This window comes from Sorex araneus, chromosome X, assembly GCF_027595985.1.
Source record: "Sorex araneus isolate mSorAra2 chromosome X, mSorAra2.pri, whole genome shotgun sequence".
Taxonomy (NCBI): domain Eukaryota; kingdom Metazoa; phylum Chordata; class Mammalia; order Eulipotyphla; family Soricidae; genus Sorex; species Sorex araneus.
Window position 1 is genome coordinate 367,706,170 of NC_073313.1, and position 22,501 is coordinate 367,728,670.

Consider the following 22,501-nt stretch of genomic DNA (forward strand, 5'->3'; position numbering starts at 1 on the left):
ATGCTCACTCTCCTCTTCTTCCACACCCCACATCCGGTTCTGACAGGCGGTGCCCAGGGCTGGGCTGGCCCGTGATGCGGGAGCCCGTCACCATAGTCCCCCCGCCCTCACTCTTGGCCCTGCCCGATGCTGGCAGGAAGCTGTGGGGGCCGGGTTGGCATAGGGGGTGTCGGCGTGGGGGGGTGTCGGCCTGGGGGGGTGTCGGCCTGGATAAATTTCTTCCTTCCTCCCCCCCCAACTGCCCACAGAAAACCGCAGACGTATTTAGAGACCTTCCCCCTCTGAAAGGTCTGGAATGATTTCTCATCTCTCCGTCTGGAGCGGGGTGTTGCCTGGCCCGGGAGGTTTGCGGGGGGCCGCTGGTGCCCACCGGGCAGCGAGACAGCACAGGAAACAGGAGGGGGCGTGGCCGCTGACTCACCCGGTGGAGTCCTGTTTGCCGTTCCCCGGGCAGCGCCAAGGGGATGCCCAGACATGCTGCCGTGCGGGACTCCCCCGCCCCCCCTGAGGCTGGTGGGGACATTCCCTGCTGCCCCCTGGCGCCCCCGCAGCCCAGCCCTCGCCGTGTCTGGGAGGTGATGCCTGGAGCGTGCGGCTTCAGGGGGTGGAGGCAGGACAGCTGAAGGCGGGCGGAGAGCGGCTGAAAACGCAGTTAGTGCCCACTGGTGTGGGGGTGTGGAGGAGGCTCGGGGCCGCAGGTGGGGTCCGGAGAGGGATCGGTTTAAAGGTGACAGTCTTTTATATTTTTATTTTTTTTAATTTTATTGAATCACCATGTGGAAAGTAACAAAGTTCTCAGGCTTATGTCTCAGTTATACAATATTCAAACACCCATCCCTTCACCAGAGCCCATATTCCACCACCAAACATCCCAGTGTACCCCCCGCCCCCACCCCCACCCCCAACTGCATAACTGATGAATTTCACTTCATTTTCTCTTTACCTTGATTACGTTCCATATTTCAACACAAAACTCACTATTGTTGTTGGAGTTTCCCCCCAAGAAAGACAGCCCTACTACCAAGGAAGCATTTGATAGTTAGTTTTCCATTGCTGAGAATGAAGAGATATGTAGCCCCACTGCTCCAAGTACATAACTCTTTTTTTTCCAAAGGCGACAGTAGAGGGAGAATGTTCCCAGGTGGAGAACGGCCGCTGGGAAACGCCCCGGCCTGTGTTCCCGGCCAGCTGCTGGCTGAGTCGCCGCGGGGGACGCGGCCACGCTCCCGGCCGCGAGCACACGTTATTATCAGATATTATTAGATGTCACAGCCCTTGGGGGCCAGAGCTCAGCCCAGGCCCTGGACGCTGGGGCCCGGCTGAGCCGAGAGCTTCTCTGCGGAGCCGGTGGGGAGCAGCCCCTCGCAAGGCGCCCCCTCGATTTGGGCCGGGCTCGCTTCCCTGCCAGGGTCTCTCTGACGGGCCCATTTCCCGGGGGCACAGCCGGGCTCAGGGTCTGCTCTGTTCGGGCTTAGAAGGGAGCCCCGGGGGTGGGCCCCAAGCACCAGGGAAGAGACCCTATAAAGCCCCCGAGGAAGGGGGCGTCTCGGGGGTCCGTCTCAGGGCTGCCGCGGCGAGGGCTGCGTCTGCAGCAGAAGCACGAGGGAAGGGGCCGGAGTTCCGGGTCCGACTGCCAGCTCGGGGGGCTCCCTCGCCTCCAGACTCCGCTCCTCCTCCTGCCCCTTCTGCAGGCTGCTGTGGGCACCGTGGCATGTTGGTCCCGGGCCACCAGCCCTTTCGGTGCCACCTGTGCTTGGGCTCTTGTCACTCCGGCACGCAGCCGGCCGCCGTGACCAAGGGGCTGCTGGCGCCCCGTCACTCGCCTCACCCTTCCCGTCCCGGGGCCCACCGGGGTGATGTCGTCTGACTCTGAGCAAGGGCGACAGCCAGGGTGGGGCTTGGGGGCTGGCAGGTGGCCAGCAGCAGGGGGCACTCCTCAGCCGTTCCCCCTGCCCGCAGCGGGGCAAGCTGGCGGCGTTGGCGCCGGGAGGGCCTGGTGTGGTTTTGCCCAGGCTGTGGGCGCGGGGAGGGATCGATGGGTGGCACCAGCGTTAGGCCGAACAGGACCCCAGAAAGGAGCGGGCCAGGAGGAAGAAACTCAGCACAGGTTTCAGAGGGCAGAAAAGAGGCTCGGAGCCCGTCTTTCCTCATTCCTTTTCACTTAATCACTGGTGTCGCGGTGGTTTGGGATACTGGGTAACAGATTGTTCCTTAATTGCTAAGCACTGTTCCGCACTTCCCCTTTGATAGCTATCTCGGGCTTTAATAATCTCCAAAGGCGTTCTGGGTGGCTCACTGGGGCGTGCCTGTTTCCGTATTGCGCTTAGGTAGGAGTTCGCCCCTTTGGTAATTCGCCCTCTGGTAGTTTGCCCCATGGAGTCCGATGAATGGGAACTGCCAAGCTTTGGGAAGAAACTTCAGTTCTACATTTGCTATTTTTTTGTGTTCTCTTGTTGTTACTTGTTTCTTTTTTTTCCCTAAACAATCGATTCAGTATCCACATTCGCTGGGTACATCAGGTTTCCATTCTTGTCGAGTTCCCCGTGCCAGGCAGAATCTGGAAAGCACTTTGTGCATTCTGAGTATAAGGAAAATAAGCCATTGCTTCCTTTCTCCTTCGGGGTACGGAGACAGTAACATGGAACACATCTGTTCCTATCAAGGGCTAACAGCCTGACGTCGAGGCACTGATGGCCCCAAACTGGGTCCTTCAGAGAGAAACTCAAGGGGAGTTTTTGTTTCTTTGTTTGTTTCTTGGCTTTGGAGCCACACCTGGCAGTGCCCAGGGCTTACTCCTGGCTCTGTTCTCGGGAGTCACTCCGGGTGGGTTTGGGGGACCACATGGGATGCCGGGGATTGAGCACTGCTGGCCCGGGTCTTGCTGTCTGTGGCCCCAGCCCCGTCTCACAGAGGTTTAAGAGGAATTTCGGCGGCACGACCTCGTGTGGAGTAGGAGATCTGTTAAAGCTGGCACGGGGGAGGGTACAGCGGGCGAGGCACATGCCTGGCATGGGTACGACCTGGGTTTGATCCCCAGGCCTGCCTGTGCCCCCCGCAAGCCTCGCCAGAGCCTGATTCAGGCCTGGGCCCTGCTGGTGTGACCCCGAAGCCCCCAGCAGGCCGACCCCACACTTCCCTGCACACTCTGGCGGGCCTGAGTGTGGCCTGGGTCCTCTCTGGCTCTTACCTGTTGTTGCATTTGCCCCCCAGTGAGGCGGGGGCGCAGGCCGGGGCTGGAGAGACGAGGGTTCTGAACCTCCTCCCTTTCCCGGGACCTGCCTTTTCCCTCCTTCCAAGGCCAACCTTGGACGGAGTGTGTGGAGCGTCTCGGGTCAAGGACACCCGAGCTGGGACTCGCAGCCCGCGAATGCCCACACGGACGGTTTTCAGTGACCCGTGGGCAGCCGAGACTGGCCCTGGCCACGGCTGAAGACGAACACTGGTGGGCAGTCAGGTAATGTAGAGCCAGGATCAGGGGCAGCTTTGCATTTCTTCCCAACACCGTGAGTTTTTTTTTTTTTTTTTTGCTTTTTGGGTCACACCCAGCGATGCTCAGGGGTTACTCCTGGCTCTGCACTCAGGAATTACCCCTGGCCGTGCTCAGGGGACCCTATGGGATGCTGGGATTCGAACCCGGGTTGGCCGCGTGCAAGGCAAACGCCCTACCCGCTGTGCTATCGCTCCAGCCCCACAACATGGTGAGTTTAAACTGCACCTTGCGAGGTGCAATGAAGCTGTCCGTGTCACACGTCCAGAGAATGAGCCGGAGATGTGTGCAGGGGGCTTGGTTGGTTGGCTGCACCGAAGAAACACTGTTCCGTGCGAGCTAGCCTGACATTATGCTCATGAAACATTCTGCTCAGGGTGCAAGAAGATTGGTCTGTAGAACCGTACAGAAAGGGCCGGAGAAACGGTATCAGGGTGGGACTGCTTGCCTTGCATACCACTGACCCTGTTTGATCCTGGCATGGGATAAACAGTCCCCTGAGCACTGCCAGGGGTCACTCCTCAGCCCAGAGCCAGGAATAGCTCCTGAACACTGCTGGGTGTGGCTCCAAAATAAAAACACTAAAGCAACACAAAACGATATTAATAAAATGGCCTTGTCTGTGCTTCAGCCGGCGTCTGCCTTTGAAAGGACCCAGCCACCTCTCGGCAGTTTACCTCTTTTGCTGGATGCTGTTTTGTCACCCGGAGTAATTATACTTAATACCCTTAAGCAAGTGATATAATCCATGCTGCTCAGGGTGTAATGGCATTCTGATGCGAGTCATTTCCAGGCGCTTTTAAGTAAAATGAAATGCATTAGCAAGGTAATTCCTTCCTAAGAGTCATCCCCCCCATTCATGTAATGTACGGCTTTTCCTAGACTTTGTCCCCCCACCCCGCCCCAGGCTCTGCTACATGTTCAGTGGGTGAATTATGAGTGGGCAGAAATAGGCAAGTTGAGCTTGGATTTCCTGGTAATAGTTACATCACTTTCCATGGCTCTGTGCCCACGTGCCAAGAGTTAAAAAAGGAAGAGAGAGGAACAAGGGCTGGAGGCAGGAGGGGAGCCCTGCTTGCCTGCGGGTGGCAGATAAGCTGGTGGTTTGGGGAGGGGGGGTGTCCCCTCGACAGGGGAAGGGGGAGCTGGGAACTTCATTTCTCGTTTGTAATTCATCTGTATTTATTTTTGGTTTGGGGGGGTCCCCCCCCAGCAGTGCTCAGGGCTCACTCTGGCTCTGCGTCGGGGGCCACTTCTGATAGTTGCTCGAGGACCCTCTGGGGGTACCAGGGCTCCGACATCGTTTGGCTGGGTGGAGGGCAGACGCCTGATTCTCTCTCAGTCCCTTAGAAACGTTTCATTTCGCCACTGTGCTCTGCAGCTTCATGCAGACAGGATCCCACCACTACAGCCCCAGCGTCCACCACTGCCCCGCAGTATCCTTGGCCTGGCCCCTGGCCGCTGCCCCGGCTGTAAGCTCCGTTCTACGGACCAGTTCTCAGGGTCTGTCTCCCGAGGGACGTCACTCGCCGCGCTCTCCCCAGGCTGTTGTGGGACAGCAGGGCTCACCCCTCCCTAGGGCCTGTAGTTCTGCGTCTCCCCTGTGGCCCTTGCAGTTTGGAGCTGCTTCTTGTGTGTTGTTGTGGGTGTGTGGTGAGGAAGCGCCAGCGGGGGTGTCTGCGTGGTTGCAGTGCGTTACGGAGCCTCAGCTGGGCTCACTGGTGCCTCTAATAGAAGCTCTATATCGAGCAACTTCAACCTCCGTGCGGTTCGGGGGCTGGATTTTATTTTTATTTTGCTAATTAATTAAAAAAATTTTATAAAGGAGTTCACAATATTTGATTACATTTAATATTCAAACACCAATTCCACCATCATACACCTTCCCACCACTGTATTTCAGGTATTTCCATCCCGTACCCCGATCCCTGCCCCAAAGCAGAACCAGAATAATGTAATATTTCCCTCTAAGGTTGGTTGCCTCCTACTTCAAATCCCATCAAAGGTGGTGCGGTACTTTTGGAGTATGGGTCAGGTGTGTCCTACAGGCTGTGCGGTCCAGGAAAAGGTTCCCTCGTGGGTGAGGCGTGGCCTGTCCCCATCTGGGGTGCCCCGAGTGGGACAGCCTGGCCCGGGGTCCGGGGCATGGCTATGGCGAGTGTCACGTTATGCTCCCTGCCAGGAGAGAAGGACGTGCGATCTGGACGGTGGCCGATGGTGAGATTGTCTGGTGCCGGCCAGAGGTGGTTTATGGGCGTGACTGTTGCTGGAGACTTGGGGATACGGGCTGGCAGAGGATCTCCGTTCCTGGTCTTGGAGGTTAGATTTTAGAGGGACGCCAGGAGGGGCAGTGCCTGGCAGGAGGAATGGGTTCCGACAACAACAACAAAAATGAGCCGAATAGTTTTGCATTGTGTATCGGTACCAGTTTCGTTACCCATCCTGTGTTCTGGGACACGGGGTGTTTCCGGGTTTGGGCTGGAATAGTCTACCGTGAATCGTCTACCGTGAGCGTGGGGGTGTCAGTGTTGAACAACTCTCTGGACCTGGAAGGGTCCGGCCTCACGCCTCTGAGCGTGTCAAGACTCACTGCTCACCCCCAGCCCCGGTCAGCGTCTCCCTCCCACCACCAAAACCAGCCCCCTCGCACCCGCCCGCTCTGCCTTCCGGCGTTTCCCACGGATAGTGAGTTTAGCTGTCCGGGGCTCTGTTTTTCTGTCATCATTCGTGTTTCACATCAGTGCAGCTGTTCAGTCATCACCCTTTGCCCCCGACTTACTTCTCTACGCCCCACTCACTCCGAGTTCTAGTTCAAGTTCACCCTCTTGTCCCCCAGAAGCGTTACTCCATCTTTTTTTTTTTTTTAAACAGACTTGAAGTCCATTGAGGAGCTGACCACGCAGGCTCCTTCCCCTTCCCTCCTCCTCCTCTTCCGCCTTTTCTTTCTCCTCATTTCCTTCCTCTTCCTCCTCCTCCTCCTTTTCTTCCTCTCCCTCTTCTTCCTCCGCCTCCTCTTCCCGTCCCCCTCCTGCTCCTTGTTGCAGCATCTGCTGCATACAACACGCTTTTCTTGTGTGTAAAGTTGTTTCCTTTCTCACACCCAATGGAGGAACCGACTCTCCCTTGGAGGCTGAGGGGTCCCTGGTGGCAGGAGCGAGGGGGCCTAGTTCCTCGGGTCATGGTGGATCTGGCGCTGGCCCTGTCCCTGTCCTGGGGGTGGCCCTCACGCCACCTCGGGAGTTTGCCCGGGGGACACACAACAGAGAGAACCCTCTGGCCGAGCCCGTGTGGCGGCCGCGTGTCCCGGGCAGTGCCCCTTCCCCAGGGGTCCGCCCTGAGCCCCCGGCTCTGCCCCTCCTGCTGTCTGGTCTTTGCAGGCCCGTCGGTCACCAGCCCAGCTTCTCACCGTGCTTCGAGGCCTGGACGACCAAGGGGCCCCCTGAGCACACTGCCCGCTGGCCCCTGCTCCCCCGGGGAGTGTCAGCGAGCCGAGGGGTGTGGGCCCCACAGGGCAGACCCGACAACTGACAACTGGGTTGAGCAGGTGGGGGAGGAAGGTTCTGGATGCAGGTGGGCTGGTGTCCGCCGTGTCCACGCTGCCTGCTGCCTTGCCTGGCCTCGTGAGTCTCTCGGCCCTTCTGCCAGACCCCCGCCCTGACCCCCCACCTTCTCTTGCTGTCTCTGTCTCTGTCTCTCTCTGTCTCTCTCACTCTGGGGCCACACCGAGGATGCTCAGGGTTACTCCTGGCGCTGTGCTCAGGGATGGCTCCTGTGCTGGGGGCCGCTCTAGGGTGCCGGGTCCGAGCCCAGCCTGGTGAGACGCCGCCTTCCCGCCGTCCTGCCCCGTCTTCCCCTCACGCTGCCCTGTCGGGGTGGGGGGGGCAGCACCCTGCAGCCGGGTGCTGAGGAAGAACCCGGCAGAGGCCCCGGGCGGAAACGGGCTCTGTTCCATGACCTCCCGCTGCCCTGCGAGCGGGGATGCCGCGGTTCCCAGCAGGCCCTTGGCCAGGAGGCCGCTGGCCGCCCCGCCCGCCCCGAGAGCAGGCCCTGCTGCCCAGGCGGGGCAGCCGGGAGGGAGCGTTCCCACGGGCAGCGGCTCCTGGGTGCTGGCGGCATTAGCGCTTCTGCCCAGAAAATGCTCCTGGCGGATCCTCGACTCTGCAGACAAAGGCACAAAGGAAGCCCGAGGCTCCCGACCCCGAGCTGCCCCTGAAACCCGATGACCCTCAGGGGATCGGATTCCCTGCGCCCAGGGAGGCGTCTGTGCTGGACCCGCACCCGGCTCAGTGGCCTGAAGCGCCAGGCCCGGCCCTCCCGGGGGAGGCAGGAGAAAGGGGCTTTGAAGTCGGGAGGGGGGCCCTGAGCCAGACAGGCGGGGGGGGCCAGCTGTGCCCCCGATGCAGTCACAGAGGAGCCGCCCGGGGCTCACCGCTGCCCTTGCAGTTCCCGCAGTAGCCCGCACGCGCCGAGACGGCTTTTCGGGAGCTGACGCCGTGAGTGTGCAGCCAGCAGGGCACAGAGAGCCGGGGGGTAAGGGGTCGCCCCGGGCAGTGGCCCCCTCCCCACGCCCCACGCAGAAGCCACCACTGAGGGGACTGTGCTCCCACCCCGGAGCACACTGCCTGCGCACACATACATACACACGTGTGCACACGTAGGCCCACATGGACATGAACACACGTGCTCACACATGCACTTCCCTGTGCAGATAGCCACGGATACACTCGTGAGCACGTTGGCACACACGGACACCCACGTGGCATGCGTGTGTGCACGGCACACAATTACCACATGGACACATACGTAGGCACACCTGTACCCGCACACGTCTGCCGGTAGGCGCACACGTGTGGAACATGCACAGGTGTTCTAGTTCCACACTGGGGCGTGAGTCCTGAGGGTCCTCACTCCCTCACATCTGGGAGGACTCCAGAGCGTCCCTTCTCTGCTCCGCCGGGGCCGAGGGTCCCTCGACCCCTGGCACTTGGCAGACGTCCTTGCCCGTGACCTCAGCTCGAGGCTCCCGGGGTGACGTCAGCCTCGCTTGTCCGATCTCGGGAAGGGGGCTGCAGATGACCCCAGCGGAGGGGCGGCTAGGGGAGGGTGAGGGGGGGGGAGCTCCTGCAGCCCCCAGCACAGGGCAGGGTGGGCTTGCTCGAGCCTCGTCAGCACTGCCCGGGACTGGGCTAAGGGCCCTGGGGGTGGTGCTGGTCCTCACGGCTTAGGAAGCGGCCAGGTCCTCACCTGTGGGCTTGACTCGGGGCCTGGGAGGGGCTGGACACGCTGCCCACAGGGCTGGTTCCCGAGGGCCCCTCCGTGGTCTGACCAGCGTCTTCCGTGACCTGGAGAGCAACAGTGTGCTCGCCCTGCCCACCCGCCCACCCCCCGCTCTGTGCCTGGGCCTCGCAGGGCTCTGCACCACACTGCCGCACCCTGGACAGGAAGCCCACACCGCGGGGAGGGGCAGGGCCAAGGCCGTGGCCCGCCACTCGCTCGTCATCCCAGGGTGGGCAGACGGGCACCCGGCGCCCTGCTGGTGGGGGGTTTGCAGGACGCACGTGCCCCCGGGCCCGGAAGGCCGGTCTGGCCCGCTGAACGGGGGACTCGCGGCTCAGGGGTGCTGGTGCCACTGCCCCGCCCCGCGACTGTGACTGACCGGCCCTTGGGGCGGGCGGGCGGGCGGGGGAACCCCGGAGGTCCGAGGGCCGCAGCCCGATGCTCCGGGTTAGTGGCTCGTAGGACGTGCTGGGGTGAGTGCGGCGTTTGTTTGATTTTTCACCTGTGTTTGTCCATGGTGTGTTTTTCCTCTTCTTCGGGGGTGTGTGGAGTTTCCCCAGCGCTTCCTCCTGGCTCTGTGCTCGGGGCCCGGGCACTCTGTGTGGTGCCAGGGGTCCAGGCAAGCCCCTAACCCTCCGTGTTCTCTTCCCACCCATCGCCCGCTGTGACCGGGGCCGAGGGCGCACAGGTGAGTCGTGGGGGGCACGTGGAGAGGCCCCCAGAGAGGCGCGGCCAGGGCCAGGCGGCTCTCGGCTCCGAGGGGACCAGCAAAGGTGTCAGCTCGGGCCGGCAGGTGGATCTCAGCCAGTGGGAGCAAGTCGGGGTGGACACGGGGCCGCGGGTGCGAGGAACACCAAGGGCGCCCGCCCAGCCCGGAGGTGCCTGCCCCCCCCCCAGCAGCCGCCCCGAGAGCCCCGGTCATGTACTGGGCGCCGGGGGCAGCGGGGAGGGCCCAGGCCGCTTCTTCTCCCCAGGCTTCCCGGAATGTCGTGTTTGCTCTTCAGGAAGCCGGGGGTCAGCGCGGGGCTGTCTGTGAACGGGCTGACGTCACCGTGGCTTGGCCCTGGGAACACTGGCCTTGCGGCTCTCCGGAGCAGGCCTGTGCCGGTTCCCGCTGGGCCCGTGGCTGGCAGGGGCGCCTCCCCGCGGCTGGTTTTGTGGGGGAACACCCCCATCTTGTGGCTACTCGTGGGGTGGTCGGGCCTTTGCGGGTGGCGCCCCGGTGGCTGGTCTGGGACATCCCCGAGGCTCCTCGGGCTCCGCCGAGGCCGGGGCTTGGCGCTGGACGCTCGCTCAGGGCCACCGTGGACACGCTTCGTCCCCGCGTTTCCTCCAAGACTCAGAGGGACGGTTTCGCTGGGCAGTCGGCACAGGCAGGAATTCTGGAAGCCGGGTTGGACCCGGGGCCAGGCTGTCGCTTCCCTGGGGCCCCCGTGGCCCCGCACTGCCCCCTCCGTCGAGCAGGGCAGAGAAGCTGCCCGCTGGGTCGGGCTGTTGCTGTTTACGAGACACGGCGCTGCTGGCCCAGACGGACCCACGAGGCCCCGTCACTCCAGTCCCTTCCCCCAGCTCACGGGAGCCAAACGGGCGTGTCCCGAGCATCACGCGTGTTTCCACTTCACGGGGAGCACAGTGAAGGGACTCCAGACTCCTGTTGGACTGGAAGCCACGCCGGTATCAAGAGGGGATGCGCTTGGCAGCTGCTTCTCACCCGTGGAACTCAGATTTTTTTTTCCATAATTAATTTAATCAGCTCCCTGATAGAGCTGGAGCTTAATCTTTTTTCCGAATATTCAAGCAGGAGTGATTTTTTTCACTTCTTATTCACGAATAACTTGGCTCGTCGCTTAAATGCAAACGAGTTAGGCGTTGAGTTTAATAAAGGAGGAATCCACGGTGCAGTTGAAAAATAAAGTAGAATAAAACGGGTTTGCTTGATAGGCCGTCCGCAATGTTCTGATTTCTGGGGTGAGGAATCAGAGAAGGCTGAAAAATGACTAAAAATGACTAAAATGGAGTGTGTGGTGTAGACGGAGGAGATGAGATGACTTGGTGGGGGGTCTCCCTAGCAGTGCTCAGAGAGTCCCGGGCCCTCCACGGCCGGGGGTCCATGCTGGGGTCTGAGGATCTGCTGCTGCTCTCGTCTTGTAGTGCTGGGGACCCCCAGGGCTACGTCCGGGTGGCGCCTGGCAGCGCTGGGACAGTGCCAGGAGCTGAACCGCTTTGCACCCTGACCCTGGAACTGCCTCCTCAGCGCCGGAATGATTTCTTCATCCTTGCTTTGGGGGGAAGGGGGTGGGTAAGGACTTGGTTTCTGATCCTGTAGAATTTCAGGGAAAATTTTTTAATTTTTTGGCATCTCTGGGTCACACCCAGTGATGCTCAGGAGTTCCTCCTGGCTCTGCACTCGGGACTCACTCCTGGCGGTGCTTGGGGGGCCCTTGGGGGGCCCTCTGGAACGCCGGGGTTGAACCAGGGTCGGCTGGGTGCCAGGCAGATGCCCTCCCCGCCGTGCTGTCGCTCCAGCCCCCAGCCTCACATCTCCGCGCATCCGGCTTACCTCCGGCATGATGTTCTCCGGGCACCCAGAAAACTCTGGGCCCCAGTGACAGGGCCGGCCAGCTCTCGGGTGCTGATCATCAGTTCAGCCTGGATGGCAGCAGACACAGAGGACGGAGGAGGGCGGTTGTCACGGGGGGGGGGGGGGGGGTGGACTCGGCAGTGGGCCGCCCCGTCGCAAGGCTGCAGGGCAGGGGCAGGGTCCTCACTGCAGGGTGCTCTGCCGGGGGGCGACTCTCACACACAGACCCTCGAGTTCTGTCCTTGCCGGACCCCTCAGAGGAGCCGGGCGGGAAAGGGGGCAGTGTCCAGCCGGTCCCGGGGCAGCGTGGGCGCCAGTGGACAGACCGAGTGGGCGGGGACTTCCTCCCCTCTGCGCCTGCGTCCTGGGGGAAAGTCGACTTTCAGGCCCTCCCCAGGCCAGCCTCGCGGGGACCCGAGTTCCCGGGGCTTTGTTGGGTCTGAAAGCAGCGTGACCATGGCAGGTATTCCTGGAATCAAAATGCACACGCCGCTTTTCACCCGCTTTGGGGGCTGGTGCCCCTCACTGCTCCCCGTCGCCTGGATGGGTGGCGCGCCAGCCAGCCGTGTGAACCCAGGGGTGGGCGGGAGAGGGGCTCGGTCTGGGGCGTGTTCTCAGACGGCAGGAGCGACTCGGGGGAGGAGGCAGGCCTGGGAAAGACTCAGACACTGGCGTCGGGGAACCACAGCGTCCCCCGGGCACCATGGGGGCACCAGCCCTGGAGACACAGCTGTGGCCGTGGGTCGTGGTCAGGGCCAGCTTGGAGCGGAAGGTCGCAGATAGGTGGCGTAAGAGCGGATCGTGCAGCGGCTTCTGCTCACGCACGGGTCTCGGAGCAGAGGGAGAGCAAGACCCTTGAGTGACTGAGTCTGGGGGTCTAAGCCAGAGGAATCCCGCCCCGAGGCACGCGGGCAGTGTCGGAGATGTGGCTGGCACGTGTCACCTCTGACACTAATGGGTCGTGACCCGCCGTGTCTGACACAGCCCCTCCCCCCACCCTGAAACCCAGGTTGAGAGATTCTGCCCTCGGCACTTCTGAGTATGGGACAAAATGAAATGTCTCAGAAAAAAAAAACAACTAAGAATGGAACTTCCAGATGGTCCAAGAATCCTGCGTCTGGGCACCTCCCCCGGGACCCAGAAGCAGCTGTGTGCGTCCAGCACCGTTCACGACAGACACACTCTGGGAGGAGCCGGTGGCCGGAGCAGAGGCGTGGGGGAGCGAAGGACGTGCCCGTGCAGGAACCCTAAGCTGGCTATCAGGAAGGAGATCACGCGATTGGCCGCGCCGGGGATGGGCCTGGAGGGGTCCTGCGGAGAGGTCAGCGGAGGGGGGACAGATGCAGAAAGGTCCCCGTCCTCTGTGCCGTGTGCAGACCGTCGTGCTGAGCGGCACACGGCCCACAGCGGCAGAACCGAGTGGCTGGCTTGCAGCACGGAGCTTCTGCGGGCAGCGGGACACGGGAGCGGGTGGAAGAGGATGATGCGGGGGGCAGAGCTTGTGACGGCTCGGGGGGGTGGCGCTGCAGCCGCTCGTGGGGGCGAATGCCGAACACACGAAACGTGGGCAGTGCTGTCAAACTGGAGGTCACGGTGGCAAAAAGAAAATTGAAAAACAAAACAAAACAAAACAAAAGGGGCTGGAGCAATAGCACAGCGGGTAGGGCGTTTGCCTTGCATGCAGTCGACCCGGGTTCGATTCCCAGCATCCCATAGGGTCCTCTGAGCACCGCCAGGGTTGATTCCTGAGCGCAGAGCCAGGAGTGACCCCTGTGTATCATTGGGTGTGACCCAAAAACCAAAAAAAAAAAAAGAAAGTTAAAAAAACAATTGAGATGTGTGCCACCGCATGTGCCTGTAAGCCGGTGGGACGGTTTCTCGAGCAGGCGTGGCCGAGGAGACGTTCTTCCGTTGCTGGGCTCCTTGGGGGCTTGGCTGGGTTTGGTGCTCAGGGCTTCCTCGTGGCTCTGCTCAGGAGACTGAGGGGTGCTGGGAGTGGACCCCACCGGGCCGTGTGTAAGACGGGGACCCCCACTGTCAAGCCTCGGGCCAGGAAGGCGGAGCGCCCACTCTGAGCTACCCTGGCCCGCGCTCGCCGTGGGGCTGATGGAAGGGGGGCGGGCATGGCCGGGAAGCAGCTCTGGCACCGGCTTGCTGCTGTCACCGACACAGACCCTGGGTGCCACGGGGGGCTCCGGGGACACCCCGCAGGGGTCTGCGTGTGGGTTTGCTGCACGTTTCTCCGCAGCACTTGTAGGATAGCTCCTCCCTGAACAGGAAGCTGTGTGAGTGTGTGTGTGTGTGTATGTGTGTGTGTGAGTGTGTGTCTGTGAGTGTGTGTATCTGTGTGTGTATGTGAATGTCTGTGTGTGTGAGTGTGTGTATCTGTGTGTGTATGTCTGTGTGTGTCTCTGTGTGTGTTTGTGTGTGTATATCTGTGAGTGTGTGTGTATGTGAGTGTGTGTGTGTCTGTGTGAATGTGTGTGAGTGTGTGTGTTTGTGTGTGTGCGTGCACTCAGGCAGCGCCAAGCTGGCAGGGACGGGATCGCATGGTCTTCTGCACAGGGCAGGCCATCCTGAGTGGGGCCCCCATCTGTGAGCCCCTTGGGGGCTCTCTGGCAGGAGGGAGGGGCTGCCTTGGGGGCCGGTCACCCACGTCCTCATGGCCTCTCTGCTGCCCACACCTGCCTTCTCACCCTGTGCCCGTTGCTCCCGTCTCTGGGGACGGAACAAAGGGGCACTGAAACGCTGGGTGTGAGGAGAGCGGGGAGCAGGGTGGGGGGACCCTGTGGGGCCTGGACCCCGCTGGCCGTTGGCCTCAGCCCCGTCTCCTGCCTCCCTGTTTCCTGCATCCAGTTGTGAGGCCGCCAGTGATGTTGCTCCCATCCCCTGGGCCTCAGCTGCGGGGTGGCGCACTGGGGGCTCTGCCTCTGTTTCCCCAGTCCTGCAGGTGGTGGTAAGGGAGGCATCTGCAGGGGCTTTTGCAGTCTGGGGCATGTACCCAAATCTGTTGTGAACACTCGGGACATGCACACACACAGAGGCACACATACACACGCACACCCATGCAGGCATGTGTGCACACACATCAGCTCATGCACACATGCATGCACAGTTACATAAACACCACAGATAGGTACATCTCTGCACACACCAGCACATGTGCACACACATGACACAGGCACACACATGTGCACACACATGCAGGCATGTGTGCCACACATCAGCTTATGCATGCATGCATACAGTTACATAAACACCACAGACACACGCATCTCTGCACACACCAGCACATGTACACACACACACACACGTGTGCGCGCACACACAGAGCAGTCGTCCCAGGCACAGCGCCTGCTCTCCTCTCCACCGGCTTCTTGCACCCTGGTGGCCTCGAGCAGGCCGCCTGAAGGTGTTTCCTTAATGGGAAAATTGGTGGGGAATTTCTTGCATTGGAACTTGTAAAAATTAGCAAACCTTCCATCCTGGAGTTGAAGCAAAAAAAAAAAAAAATGCTGAGAAGAAGAGGAGTTGGCGGGAAAGAATAATTGTGTGGGTGCTGGCCACTCTGGATCTGACTTCTGGAAGGTTCCTTCTGACTCCCCCCATTTCCATCGTTTATATTCGAGCTGAACGCGTTTCCCTGGAGAGACCAGGAGTGGGGGGACGTCTCCTGGGCCCGGGAGGAAAGTGAGCGTTTCTCTCCCCTCTTGTCTGAGACCGAAGTCCGGGTCACAGGGCCCTGCCCTGCCCTCTCTCCCTGTCACTTCTGTCCTCTGCGCCCGGAGCCTGTGCTCCAGACCCACACTGAGAGCCTTCCCTCCCGGCCTCCTCTCCCTGGGCCTGTTTCCTTGCCAGAATATTCTGTGGCACCAGCCCCGACCCCGCCCCGTGCCGGCATTCCTTCCCCGAGGGAGCCGGTCTCGTCCGCCTGATTGCAAGTCTGGTCTTGCCTCCCTTCTCCAGTGGAGGGTGGTGAGGCTGGGGTGGGCGCGAGACCACCGCTAGAGAGGGCCCCCAGGGCACCTGACCTCACGCCACGGGCTGAACTTTGCGACAGGCCACGGGTCCCTCAGGGAGGGGGAGCTGGTGAGCAGAGGCCAGGCAGGGCTGGGGACGGCCTGGCCTGGCCCCTTCTCAGCCCCTTCCTCCGGCCCTGCCCGCTTTCCTCTCGTTCTGGGGCATGCCCCCTGCCGGGGAGCACTGCCCTTGTATTGGCTGCCTGGAGGAAGGACCGAAGGACAGAAGAATGGAGGGGGGTACACTGCGGCCGGTGGGTGAAGCGGCACCCTGGGACAAGAGTGGGGCAGGGGGCCCTCGAGTGGGGTGTGCTGCTGGGTTGTTGTGTGCACGACACCCACCCTCCACAGCATGGTAGAATCGGAACTCACGTGGATTAAAAAAATTATCATTAAATTATCTTAAAACATATATATTATATATAATGTATATTTATATACATAAAATATAAATTTTTTTAATTGAAAGAACCAGGAGCAAAAATCAACCAACCAAAAAGCAAAGAGCCAGGAGAAATCAAACAATTTGAACATTTTGAAATAATTCCTTGGCACGTTTTTGGCAACCAAGATAAGCCTGCTCCATTTTTGCATTAAAAAAAACATACAGGGGCTGGAGCGATAGCACAGCGGGGAGGGCGTTTGCCTTGCATGCGGCCGACCCGGGTTTGATTCCCAGCATCCCATAGGGTCCCCCGAGCACCTCCAGGAGTAATTCCTGAGTGCAGAGCCAGGAGTAACCCCTATGCATTGCCAGGTGTGGCCCAAAAAAGCAAAACAAACAAACAAACAAAAACAGTAACAATAAGTCTCACAATGGAGACGTTACTGATGCCCTCTCTATAAATCATTAAGCAATATTCTTAGATTGATCAGTAGATTATTATGGATGTTTTCTGTGTCTCCTAAAACATTCTCAAAGGCGGAAGTAAAAAGAAGCATAGGTCGACAGAGGAAGGGCTTGTGTTTCTTCCAGGGCGTCAGCGCTGTATTTTGTACCTTTCCGGCATGGCAGGGAGCTTGAAGACCAGGGCACTCACCGCAAAAGGCAGAACGACAAGAGTTTTGTTTCTGATACTCTGTGTGTGTACGAAGCAGCCTTTTGAAGAAGTGCTTGGGGCTGGGGGACTCAAGGCTCAGACCCACTGGTGTCGGGAGCCTCTTGTAACAACCACTTGGCAGATCTCAGGGGACAGTGCATTGCCAGGGATGGGGGGAGGGGCCTTCTGCACGCAAGGCCCACGCCCCTGTTCCCTGGGCTGTCTCCCTGGCCCCGGTAAAGCTCATTTTAAAAGTAGTTGTAGGATATTTATGTTGCAGTTGTCTTTATGTATTGATGGGTTCTTCTGTTTGTGGGCAGTTTGTTTCTAGTATTGGGGTTTTTACTATTGACCAGTGGTTCAATAGACAGGTCCAGAGACCTTCTGTGTCAGGCTATCCTGGCTGCCGTGGACAGAGAGTGATGAATGGATCACTGGCTATGCTTGCTTTGGCTTTCGAGACGGATTCCCACAGTTCATTGCCGCACAATCCCATCCTGGTGCCTGGAGTTCACTCCCGCCTCACAGCTGATGTTACCAGCACTTATTTGCAAGTTTCAGTCATTAAACAATATGAGTAAGTGGATCCAAAAGGCAATTTCGGGTTTTAGTGTGTTTCTGCAAGAATAGTTGCGTCCCACATCTTGTGGTCTTGGGGATTTATACTTTAGTGAGTTGCTTAGTTCCTGTTCCATTCTCCTCTTGTGTTTTGTTTTATTTCCAGTGGCTCATTCATCTGGTTTGCTCTTAGCTGCTTAGAGCTGCCACTTTTCCTGTGTGGGTGCAGCACTAACATTTTTCCTCTTACTTAGCTGCTAAATTTGCTTATGGTGTGGTTTTTATTTTTTCTTTATACTCAGACCATTAAAAAATGCTCTGTTTTTGTAAACTAGTTACATTGATTTATTACATTTAATATTCTAACACCAATCCCACCACCATTACACCTTTTCACCACCATATTTCAAATGTTTCCACCCCCAAAGCCGGTCCCCGAAGTAAGACTAAATAATTTATTTTGTTATGAATAGTTGACTAAAAATGGTCCAAAAAGTTTTCTTAGAGAAAAGCGTGTGAAGATTTTTGCATTTCTCCCTGAAGCCGTTAAACCCTTGTATAAGAGATTACTAACATGTTGTTTAAGGTTGAGCCTTATGTGCTTATATATATCACTGTAACACTGTCATCCCGTTGTTCATCAATTTACTTGAGCGGGCGCCAGTAACATCTCCATTTGTCCCAGCCCTGAGATTTTATCAGCCTCTCCTTACTCATCTTTCCCAACGATTGGAGGTTCTTTTCAGCGTCAGGGGAGTGAGACCTTTTATTGTTACTGTATTTGGCATGTAGAATATGCTAGGCTCTTCCGTGTGGGTGGGATACTCTCAGTAGCTTGCCGGGCTCTCCAAGAGGCATATATATGTATGTATATATGTATACATATATATGTATATATTTGTGGCTGCACACTCCAGGAATTCTAAAATTTTAAATATGTTAATACAGCTGAGGTTAATTAATTTTTTTTTAAAAGCTGGATGATGACTTTGGAGTTGCTCTCTTCTGAGAGATTCATTTGCGAGGCTCTGGATCATGGCTGTTAAAGAGCTTATGTGGTGCCAGAGGCAGTTCGTGGGCATGACCGCCAGGCTCCCGGAAGCACAGGGAGATGGGGCGAGGTTGCCCTTTCCCGACTTTGTGAGAGCCTGGAGATTTCGGCCACAGATCCCGCAGACCTGGGTTTTCCAGCAATTCACTCATGGGTGAGCTAGTCTGAGCCCAGGACATTTTTATTTCCTAAAGTCAACACGGTTGTTCCTGAAGTCTGACGGGGATTATTGACTTAGGAATTCCAGGGCAGAGCAGAGCAGCTTGTCTATGGAGGAATCCAGGCCTTGGTCCTCGACCACATTCCCTGGCGAGGCCAGCAGCCACGGCCGAGGTCCAGCACACACGGCGGGCCAGTCAGCCTCGTGCAGGCAGAGCTGTCGGGTCAGGGCTACGGCCCAGGGTGGCTCCAGCTCCTGTGGTCCTCGGGCCCGACGCAGCACACGCGGCGCTGAGCAGGTGGACGGCTCCGCAGAGCCCCGGCGGCCCGAGTCGCCCCAGTCTCCGCCTGGCGGGTGTTTCGTCTCATCCGTCTCCATCCTCAGAGGGGGTTGGAACAGATGTTTGAGTTGGTTAAATGCTTTCAATATTTATTACCGAGGTGACCTAGTTTAGCAGCAATTGTGAGAGGAAAAAGAGAAGGCGATTGGGGAAAAACAGGGTTTATTGCCCTCACCTTAAAAATGGAAAGAATTTCCCGTTTTATTTGTGGGCAAGAGCAGGGCCCGAGAGCGCCCTTCCGGCCGCTCACAGGTGCCCGACGGCCGCGCTCCCAAGAGACCCTGCCTGGAAACCCCCCCAGCACCGAGCTGGCTGGGAGGAGCTGCTGGGGCTCCCTGAGGGCGTCCCCAGCCCTTTCTCGTGATGGGGCCCAGCCAGGCCCAGGAGGGCTGGGCGGGCGCGTGGAGGGGCTCGTCCGTGTCAGGAGCAGGGACCCCGTTCGCTGTCTCCCGAGGGAAGTTTGCTCGTCGTGCCGCAGCCTACGGAGGTGGCCCCCAGGAGCCAGCCGTGCCCTCAGCCTCTCACCTGTCCCCGGCATGCCGCCTGTCAGGGCTTGATCAGATGCAGTCCCTCTGCCGGCATGGCAGACTCGAGCTGGGTAGCTCCACCTGGACTTCCCCAGGGGTGTGGCCTTCTGGCCCTTATGACCTTCCCCTTGATCTGATGACCTTCCCCTGACCTGATGACCTTCCCCCAACCTTATGATCTTCCCCTGACCTGATGACCTTCCCTTTGATCTGATGACCTTCCCCTGACCTGATGATCTTCCCCTGACCAGATGACCTTCCTCTGACTTGATGACCTCCCCCTGACCTGATGACCTTCCCCTTGATCTGATGACCTTCCCATGACCTGATGATCTTCCCCTGACCAGATGACCTTCCTCTGACTTGATGATCTTCCCCTGACCTGATGACCTTCCCCTGACCTGATGACCTTCCTCTGACTTGATGATCTTCCCCTGACCTGATGACCTTCCCCTGACCTGATGACCTTCCTCTGACTTGATGACCTTCCCCTGACTTGATCATCTTTCCCTGACCTGATGACCTCCCCCTGACCTGATGATCTCTCCCCTTGACCTGATGACCTCCCCGACCTGATGGCCATAACCTTCCCCAGACCGGCTGACCTTCCTCTGGACCCAGTGACCTTGCCCTGCCCCGGGGCCCTTTGGTTCCTCATGTCGTGGGTTTTCTGGGCAGGTGTCCTTGCCGCCTGGATTTGCTCCCTGTCTGCTCCCCATTGCCCCCAGCGAGGCTGGGGGCAGGAGGCACGGGCTCCCGGCTCCCTCCCTCCTGCTTCCTTGGAGGGAGGACTGCGTCCAGTGCTCGGTCCCCAAGCCTGGCGCTGGCCCCTGCAGCACAGAGGAAGGACCCGCCCACTGCTTGTCACTTGCTCCAGGTGTGCGGCTGGTCCCAGACGCTGCCCTGGTCCAGGCCCGGGCCCTGGCGGGGGCTGTGGGACCCTCAGCTGTCAACGCTGAAGCCCAAGGACGCCGCGAGGGCCGGGCTGTCCTCACCAGCCCCTCCGCTGTCTCCCTTGCCCGGATTATCTCCCCGTTTCCCCGCTTCTGCTTATTCAGGCAGAGTCTGCCCCGGAGGGGGGTGTCTGCCCGGGGTGTCTTGGTCGTTGCCTGAGAGCTGGGCACCCCCGGGAGACCGGGCTGGACCCTTCTCCGCGGAGGCTGGCCGGGGTGAGTGGTCAGCCCTCGGCCGCGCTCCTGGGCGTTGTCCTGCCTGGCGCCGGGCAGGCCCTTCTCCACGCCCCTGTCCTCACGCGCGTCTCCTTCCTCTCCCCAGGGTGGCGGCTCTGTCCGCGCAGAACATCATGATCCACCGCGGCCAGATGCAGGCGTACGTGCTCCGGCCCAAGGACTTCTCCGCCCGGAAGGTGGCGGCCGGCGGGCAGGCGGCGGAGGGCACCTTCCCCCTGCGGCCCGCGCCCTTCCAGGGTGAGTATGGACGGGGCTCACGTCGGGGACGGGGCTGAGTTGGCCGCACCCCAGGGCGCGGGTCTGCAGCGAGCGGCCTCCCTCTGAGGAGGGGCGGTTTGCTGGGCTGTCGGGGAAGATGCCGAGGGGAGCGGCCTGCATCCCAGCGGCTCTCCTGCGGGCCCGACGTGTGGGAGCGGGAGGCTGCAGCCTGCAGACGCTCCTGAGGAGAGGGCGGACGCGCAGGCCTGGCCCGTTAGCCCCCCTCCGCGGTGCTGGTCTGTCAGGAGCCTCGCTTTCGAGTGCCCCAAGCCGACAGGGGCAGGCTGTCCCCTGCGCGGGGCCAGCAGCTCCCCTGTAGGGACGCTGTGTGGCTCTGTCTGACAGGGCTGGCGGCAGCCGTGGGAGTGGCCGAGACCCCTCCCCCAGGCAGGCTCTTCCTTCTGGAAGCTTCCAGCTGTGTCTCGCCTCGACGGAAGTGAGTGGGCACTGTGAGGTGGACTTTGGCCACGCACAGCAGCGAGAGGGCTGGACTGTGCTCGTGAGCACCGGATTTCCTCAGTCCTGTGTCCCTCAGACTCATTTATACATAAATAAATTTTTTACATATATGTATATGCACATACATGTATGTATGTATGTGTATATATCTCTATAGTCACTGAGATTCACAGTCACAAAGTTGCTCCTGATTGAGTCGCAGTCATACCGTGTGACATCATCAGCGTACACTTCCCGTCACCACTGTCCCCAGTTTCTCTGCCGCCCCCTCCCCACTGCTTACCTCTACGGCAGGCACTTTTCTTCTCTCTCTCTCTCTCTCTCTGTCTCTCTCTCTCTCTCCCTCTCTCTCTCGGTGTCTCTCTCTCCCTCTCTCCCTCTCTCTCTGACTCTCTGTCCCTTTCTCCCTCTCTCTCTCTCTGTCTCTCTCTCTCTCTGTCTCTCTCTCTCCCTTTCTCGCTCTCTCTGTCTCTCTCTCCCTCTCTCTGTCTCTCTCTCCCTCTCTCTCTCCCTCTATCTCTCTCTCTGTCTCTCTCTCCCTCTCGCTCTGTCTCTCTCCCTCTCTCTCTGTCTCTCTGTCTCTGTCTCTCTCCCTCCCCTTCGGGCATCATGCTTTGCAGTACAGGTCCTTCCAGCACCCCGTCTTGTCCAGGGTGATCACTTCCAGCCTTCATCTGTCATAGTGGTCCCTCCTCCATCCTAGCTCCCCCCCCACCCCTCTGGCAAGCCTCCAGCCGTGGACCAGTCCTCCTGGCCCTGGTTTCTGCTTCAGACTCTGCCACTCCCCCGCCAGCGAGGACACCACCATCTCTGCACCAGGGCTACACTGGAGGGGGCTCCTGGGGAGATGAGGAGGATGGAGAACCCTCAGTCCTGTCCCGTCAGGCAAGAGCGTCTCCGTGTGGTCTTCCGAGAGCCGCTGGAGTACGTGGTGACGCGTGGTTCTTCCGTGTCAGCAAACCGAAGGGGTTCGTCTCACCAACGTGGGGGTGTGCACAGGTCGCATATGACTCCGGAGCAGTGGGAGAGAGTTGGGAACGAACTCCGTGACGGGCTGAGGAGACCGCGCCCCGAGCATCAGGGCTGTGGAGGCAGGAAATGGCTGTGGTTCTGGTTGGCTATTGATGGTTTGTCGCTGGAACGGGGATTCGCACGGCGCATGTGTGTTTTGCTTTTACTTTAGGTTTCGAGGTAACACTGGTTTACGAGCCTGTCTGTTTTGTGGGTATAATTGCACATCTTTAAAATATACGTAACCCACCATCGTCTCTGGACGGGAGGAGGAAAGGTGGCCCCTAGGAATGAAAGGTTGGCTAGTCGGTCCGAGGCACGGGCCTCCTGCAAACAGCAAGAGCGAAGCATCCCCGGAAATCTCAGCGCTGTACCCGGGACTTGCTCCCATGGGAGGAAGCAGCAGCACCGTGAGCACTGTGAAGCGAGGGCTCGGGTGGGCCTGAGGGAATTGTGCAGAAGCAGAAGGCGGGGTAAGGAAGGTGTGGCGGAGCTCTGAGGGCGGAATGTGTCTCCCCTCAACGATGTTGGAGTCTGGGGGAG

At 59.4% G+C, this 22,501-nt stretch overlaps 1 protein-coding gene across 1 annotated transcript in view; it reads left to right on the forward strand.

Moving 5' to 3' along the window:
- Positions 1 to 22,501, forward strand: part of LTBP1 (latent transforming growth factor beta binding protein 1) — a 259,047-nt gene that overhangs the window by 55,386 nt on the left and 181,160 nt on the right. Inside the window, exon 4 of the mRNA XM_055120644.1 lies at positions 20,316 to 20,467. Coding sequence (XP_054976619.1) covers positions 20,316 to 20,467 — 152 coding nt within the window. The remainder of the gene's footprint in view (positions 1 to 20,315; positions 20,468 to 22,501) is intronic.